We start from the raw sequence: 6,932 nt of genomic DNA on the forward strand, positions 1-6,932 counted from the left end.
CAATGCGATGAAATTATGCACCAAGGCTGGCCTTAGTGCACAAATAATTAGATGATTCTACCTGTTCTCGCTGAATTAGAGCCACACCAAGACAAGCTAGCCCACTTATTCATCATGTTGCATCTTTTTTTGTTGAAACTACATTTAAGCTCTTACCAGATATTCTTTTGGTGGAATCCCAAAAGGTAAGTTTATACTTCAAGAAGGATCTAATTTTTGTAAAGAATACAATGGTGACTCTAAACTAATGAAAAATTGTTAAAATATGTCATGTTTGTGCGCAATGATGTGGTTTTCTCAAAGGAGTTGACTAGAGGAGGGCATCTGCAACAAATGGCTTGGGGCTGAAGTTCAAGTTTTTTTTTTTGTGGGGATGGGGAATGTGGGGCGCTCAATACGTAACATATGAGGGTGATAGCTAAATCATGTAAGACAATTTTTTGTTATTTTTATGAAAATATTATGTCATGACTCGTGAATGCAGAGCTAAAATTTTAAGCACGGAACTTCTACGATTATTGGACCATCCTTTGATTTAAAACACTTAGATTTGATATTATGAACCGTGTATTGGTTTTGGATTGTATGTGGATATTTTGCCTAGTTCATTTGGACATCTTTATTTGGATTTAGATTGCAATCTATTCCCGCCTCTAAGCACAACAAAATGCTAAATCTGGTGCTCTTTCTGATAACTTTCTATGACATTGTGGGTCTTCAAGTTTGCAAAAAGAAAAAAAGAACAGAGCGAGTCAGAACCGGTGGGAATCTTCAGACTCTCAAGAATCAGGTCTGATGTGGACACATCGATGTTCAGTCTAGTTAGGGATTACTACATACACAATAATTTTCTCCAAAAATTATCAGGTGCTCTGAGAGCCACGCCGCAATGGATCGTCGCATCGTAATTCTGTTTGCCCAAGACACTCAACGGATGATACATTTCAACTGGTGTAATCTTAATCTGCACACAACTGATGAAGATGCTTTCAGCTTTGCAGAAGCTAAGAGAAGTCAGAGCCTCTTGATGCCCACCATTTGTTGCTGCGGGAGCTGCGAACCCGCTGAAACCATCTGTCCCAAGAAGAGTTCTCCGGACCACTGGTGCTGTAAAGATGCCGGGATCATAGTTACACACGTGCTTATTATGCACAAGGATTTTGCATGGTTAGGTAGTTGAAAGAAAAAGAGTAGCGGACGATCAGCACTTACATAGGAAGAAGCGGGTCTGGTTTCCCTTCTGTACTTGTGATCACACTGGTTCATTCATAAGGACGGTACGAGTCAACAATCCGAAGAAGCCCACCATAATGTGATGGAACACAAATTTTAAACTCAAATTTACTTACTCCTGGCATGCAGTAGATGCAGGTTCCATGGTTTCAAGCTCATTCAGTTCCTCCTGCATGAATACACGCTGAGTGTTGTCAGAGTAGACCATGCTATATAAAGTCACATCAGAACATTGCCTAGTAGATTCATAAAAAGAAAAAAAAAGGGTAGAACTTTGTCTCCCAAACAAGTGGCTGTTTCAGAGCAGTCATACAAAGAAATCATTCCATGGGCACGCTCTGTAGCATATATGTACCAGTTACAAGTTTTAGTTTCTTCTAAATTCTGAAGGGTGCAGGTTTTAGCCTAACCTCCTAAATGAACCTGGCAGTAACCAGAGGGCCTTGGACATAAACAAAATAAAAAGAGCAACTTATGGGATCTTGAATCCTTTTTAAAATATGAATAAAGGTTTTTGGTCATGTAAGAGAATGAAAGGGCAACATGAACAAGGTCAAATTACTGACTCCGTGTACTCTCATCTGTACCAGTCATAAATATGCCCAATGTAATTTTCGCTTAGAAATCCATGTACCAACAACACCGGTCAGTGCTGTGGGATCTGAATTTCACAGCTCTAGCTATACACTTGTATCCCGCAAAAAAGAAAAGAAAAGCTATACACTTGTACCAACAGGAAGCATAACCAGTTGATACAAAAGTTAGTCACAGCTTATTGTTTGGAACAGAAAAGGTAAGGTTAATAACAAACAAGTACGGTGCAAAGATGCGAACACGGAAGCTAACAAAACACAATCCTTTCTTTTACTTTCCTTGTTTCACATAAGTGACCGCTTGTTGGGGAAAGGAGAATAGTTTGTTCATATCCTCTAAAATCCTTATTGAACAAGTAATGCAAGAATTGACTACCAAGCATCGATCATTGACATTCCTTCGAAATACATCCTCAGTTCATTAAATAGAAATGTCAATTTTGAGATTAGTATTCTGCTCATCTTTTGCAAAGAAACTCAGACTATTACTGGAACAGTACCAGATGCTGAAAAGATTCAGTCCACCAATGCATAGATATGTAGATCAAAGAACAGAATGGGAAATCAGAACCACCAGTTCTTTAAATGTTTCCTTTCCATTAGAGGTACCCTAGTGCAGTGAGGACTGAGGATCAATAGGAACATTTTTTTAAATCATTCCAGCTTATCCTGCAGGAGCAGGACCCTGTTTTGCTCACAGCTCAAGATTGTGTGTCACAGGTACATGCAAATGAAGCTATAAATGGCTAACACACAAACATCACAACCCTGCTGTAATTTGGCTTGCTATTATAGGTAATAAAGTGCCTGGGTTCTCCATTTCTACTGGAGCACTAGGCAGCTAGAGATAGTGCAGAGGACCTCAACAGCCCAAAGATGGAAGAAACAAATTAAATTCCCCCTTGTGTATATGGAGGCTGCAAGCATAACTGACTAGCCCTACAGCAATACTCCAAGATGCGCAGGGCGCAATTCGGGCTGCAAATTGGATGCGAGAAATCGGGCAGCTTGCATGCGGCAGGCAAGATCTGGATCGCACCCTCGCTGGCCAAGCTCGCTCCGGCAGCAGGTCGGGGCAGTTGTCCGTTGACTCTACGGACAAGCGCGGCGGTGGTTGGTTGATTCAGCGAAGAGAATAGCGCAGCAGACCTGGAGGGACTGGAGCTCCTGGTCGAGGCGGCTGATGGCGGCGGAGAGGCGGTGCTTGCCGACGTAGCCGACGTTCCTCATCACCCCCGGCGGCGGCGGCGGGTGCTGCTGGTGCTGCGGGTCGGTGGAAGGCCGCGCGGCGGGCCTCTGCGCCTGCACGTGCCTCTGAGGCGGCGCTCCCTCGCCCCCGCGCCGCTCCTCCTCCTCGTCGTCCTCGTGCTCCTGGTCCTCGCCCCGCGGCCGGCGGTCCTCCCCTCCGTTGGCCTCCCCCCTCATCCCCACCCGGCTCCCGGAGGTCAGCCCTGCGCCCCTTCTGTGACAGCTTGTGCTAGCTGCTGGCCGCCTCCCGTTCTTTGTCCTCCTCCGCCGCAGCCGGGAGACCGCCAAGGCACCGCGCCAGCGAAAGCGGGTGGAAGGAGAGGAGAGGGTGGATCTGCCCGCGTGTGGTGGTAACCAGATAAGCGTGGGGGAGTGGTGGGTGGGGTGCCGCTAGGCGCTAGCTACTAAACCAACCAGCCAACTAGGGAAAGGGAAAGGGAAGGGTAGCGGCGCGCGTGCGATGGCGACGGCGGTGGCGGTGGCGGCAGCCGGCAGGTGGGCGTGGGTCAATGGCATACGCAGCAGCAAAGCGAAGCCAAGGACTCGATGGGGCGCGGCGACGGGCGGGGGAGGGCAGGCGGTCAAAGGCAGGCAGGGTGGAGGAACAGCGAGGCAACAAGCCAAGCAGGTGAAGAACTGGCTGACGTCAGTACGTCACGCGGGCGCTCGGCCCGGCTGGTAAAAAGGATAAAAATGGAGGCACCGCTGCAAGCAGACGCAGCGGTGGAACAGGGCTCCGGGGGAGGGAGGGAGGAAGGAAACGGGTAGCTTTGACTGGTCAACGGTCAATAGATTGTCACTTCACTTGTCAGGGGCTCAGGGCAGCACAGCAGGCAGAGGTGCCTGCTAGGCTGCTAGTGCTAGCAGCAGCGGGCAGAGGCGGCCGCCGGGTCAGGTCTTGTCGTTCCCCGCGTGGAATCCCGTACTACAGGAGGTGTTTTGGTCATAAGACTCGTGTTTAAATTACATGGAATATTTAGATACATTGAACATTTAGGTACGGATTATCAAATTTAGGAGTATTAAATATATGCTAATTATAAAATTAATTGTATAAATGAAGTCTAATTGGCGAGATAAATCTATTAAGCCTGATTAATTCATGATTAGCACATATTTACTGTAACATCACATGGTCAAATCATGGACTAATTAAGCTTAATAGATTTGTCTCGTGAATTAGCCTTCATTTATGCAATTGGTTTTGTAATTAACCTATATTTAATACTTCGAATTAGTATCTAAATATTCGATGTGATAGGGACTAAACTTTAGTCCCTGGAACCAAACACCCCTATGTTGGTTTGGTTTTTGTTGCTAGTTGGACTCAAATTCCTTTGTGTGGTACACGCCGCTCGTAATTCGTTTTACTACTGCTCTAAACAATCCACTGCAATGGCCTAGCAAGACGGCGCCACCACGAGAGAGAAGACGGAGTTCACAAATGACGTCATAAAGGAGTAGCCAATAGAGCGTGGCGTGTATGTGTGCGTGGGCCCAGGTGGCTAGTGACTCATGTAAGGGTGTGTGTTTTTCCTATAAGGGGAGAGGTCTTGTAACGGTGAAGATAAGTATTATCAAGTAATCAAACAGTAACGTGAAGGGGAAGCTTCCTCTCGCGGTTCCTCATCTCTCTCTCTCGATTCGATCTCGTCAATCTCACATCGCCGGCGATCACCGACGGCAACATGCACGACAGGTGGTATTAGAGACCTTACCTTCCTCGGTGTGGGTGTGTGGAGCAGTCACGGCGGGGCAGCGGCATTTTGAGCTGGCGGCACATGGCGGCGGTGATTTTCGACTTCGATTTGGCGGCGTACTGCGGCATATTCCATCATCGGGATTCAAGTGCGAGGAGCTTAGGTCGTGCGTTGATGTGTTGAATTGCGCTATTCCGTCGATCTGATCTCGGAAACATGGTGGGTCCGGTGAGATTTCATCGTTTGCCACGCTGCACCGGCGATGACGATTGATTTCCTGTAATTCCTACACTACCCGGAGTCGATTTGCAGGCGATTCACCACGGCGCCACCGAAGCCTTTCGTGCAGTCCCAGTTTATCCTGGAAGCAATGGCGGAGCAGGCCACCAAGGACGATGAGCGTTGGGAAGCTATGGAAGAGAAGGTTGCCAAGGACGAGGCGTGCTGGGACAGCATGTTGGAGAGCCTAGATTTGCTGTTTGCTCGGGTCGACGACATTGACCGGGTGCAACAATGGATGCAGGTGAACCAGGACCTCGCAAGGCACTGGAGCAAGTACTCATCGACCAGTCTACACTCTCACGGCAGATACAGGCCACTGGTCAGGCGGTCGCCAAGCTAACAATGGACAGGATGCGGGACGATGAGTCAGACGCGAGCTTGATGGATTCAACACCACATCATGAGACAGCGCAACGTCCTTCACCTCGACCACATCCACATCGCTCTGGTGAGATCCCTCCACATCGCTCGGGGGGGGGGGGAGAGGGGGTGTAACAGGAACAATTATGATGAAGGAACCCAGCTGAATCGTCATCTACCTAAGATGGTGTTTCCTAGCTTTGATGGGAAGGATCCTAAAATTTGGAGAGACAAGTGTGAAGATTATTTTTGTATTTTCAACATTCCTGAATTCTTGTGCGTCTCTATAGCATCAATGAGCATTGGCAATGATGCAGCTTGATGGGTTCGTGTGCAAAAGAAAAAAGGGGATCTAGGTAATTGGGCACAATTCATGGAGAAAGTAGAACACAAGTTTGAAGCTTATAACTATATGCATGCTTTGAGTGAGTTGTTGGAGCTGTAGCAACATGGCTCTATGGAGGAGTATTTTTTTGCTTTTGAGTCTTTGCGGTTTCAAGTGGAGATGCATAACACAGGGTATGACAAAATGTTTTTCATCACACAATTCACCAGAGGTCTTAAGCCTGACATCAGTGCTGCAGTTCAGTCTCAAGTACCTCAAACAATGGAGAGAGCAGTCATTTTGGCTAGAATTCAGCACCAGCTAGAAGAAAGAGGGAAATCCAAATTTTAGAGAAATACTAGTGCACAAAGACATTCTACTGTGACTGCCAGTAAACAAGAAGCTAAGCAATTACTAGCCCCATCTCAATTCAGTAAAGAAAGCCAGAAGAGGGATTATTGCAAGGCAAATAACTTATGCTTTTACTGCATGGAGCATTTTGATGCCTCTCTGTTGGGGAATCGGCCACGGGTCACAGGCCCAAGGGACCATACGATCCGGAAGAACCCTGAATCTATCGGGGCCCTCAGGACGCGGACAGATGGGGCTCTCTCCCTCCCTCTCTCTCCGCCCGGAAGTCCCAGACAGCAAGCAAGGACGCATACCTAGGGAAGGTACGCGCAGGTTGCTGGAGGTCTCCCGAGAGGGCTGGAGGTTCTCCAACCTGAAAACGATTGACGAGGTGGACGGGACCCCACCATTAGCTTCCGCAAGGCCCACGGGTACGGTTGGGCTAGGTGTGCGTTTGCCTTAAGGGCGAGTTTGTTGTACCGACCCCACCTCCAGTACGGAAGGTCCCCGTACAGGCCGCCATGTCCGCCCTAGGTACGGAAACCCTTTGTACCATGGAGAGCAAAGGTATAAGACCAGAGTGACTCTAAATGGGGTGCCACGGGTGGGAAGGGCCATACCGGGGGTAGAAGGGTCTTCTACCCAAAAAGTTTCGGTTTCCCAAGACTATAAATAGGCGAGCCCTAGGCTCATCTAAGACACAACATTCTAGCCACTCAGTCCTCTAGAAGCTCTTTGGACAAGTGCCGTGTTCTAGAGCCACCCTCTACTGTTTGGGTATTTTTTAACCACCAACACTCTCATCTATCTAAATGTACCAAGAGACCAAGAGCTCAGGTG

At 47.8% G+C, this 6,932-nt stretch overlaps 1 protein-coding gene across 1 annotated transcript; it reads right to left on the reverse strand.

The window, feature by feature from the left end:
* Positions 1 to 749: 749 nt before the first annotated feature.
* Positions 750 to 3,675, reverse strand: LOC101759766 (guanine nucleotide-binding protein subunit gamma 2). Its single transcript, XM_004951888.4, has 4 exons — positions 2,976 to 3,675; positions 1,350 to 1,402; positions 1,213 to 1,257; positions 750 to 1,107 (listed from the first exon to the last, which is right to left on the reverse strand). The coding sequence occupies exons 1-4, from the start codon at positions 3,249 to 3,251 to the stop codon at positions 1,005 to 1,007; spliced, it is 477 nt and encodes a 158-aa protein (XP_004951945.1). The 5' UTR covers positions 3,252 to 3,675; the 3' UTR covers positions 750 to 1,004.
* Between the last annotated feature and the right edge of the window lie 3,257 nt (positions 3,676 to 6,932).

Source organism: Setaria italica, chromosome I (assembly GCF_000263155.2).
Source record: "Setaria italica strain Yugu1 chromosome I, Setaria_italica_v2.0, whole genome shotgun sequence".
In the NCBI taxonomy this organism is placed as follows: Eukaryota; Viridiplantae; Streptophyta; class Magnoliopsida; order Poales; family Poaceae; genus Setaria; species Setaria italica.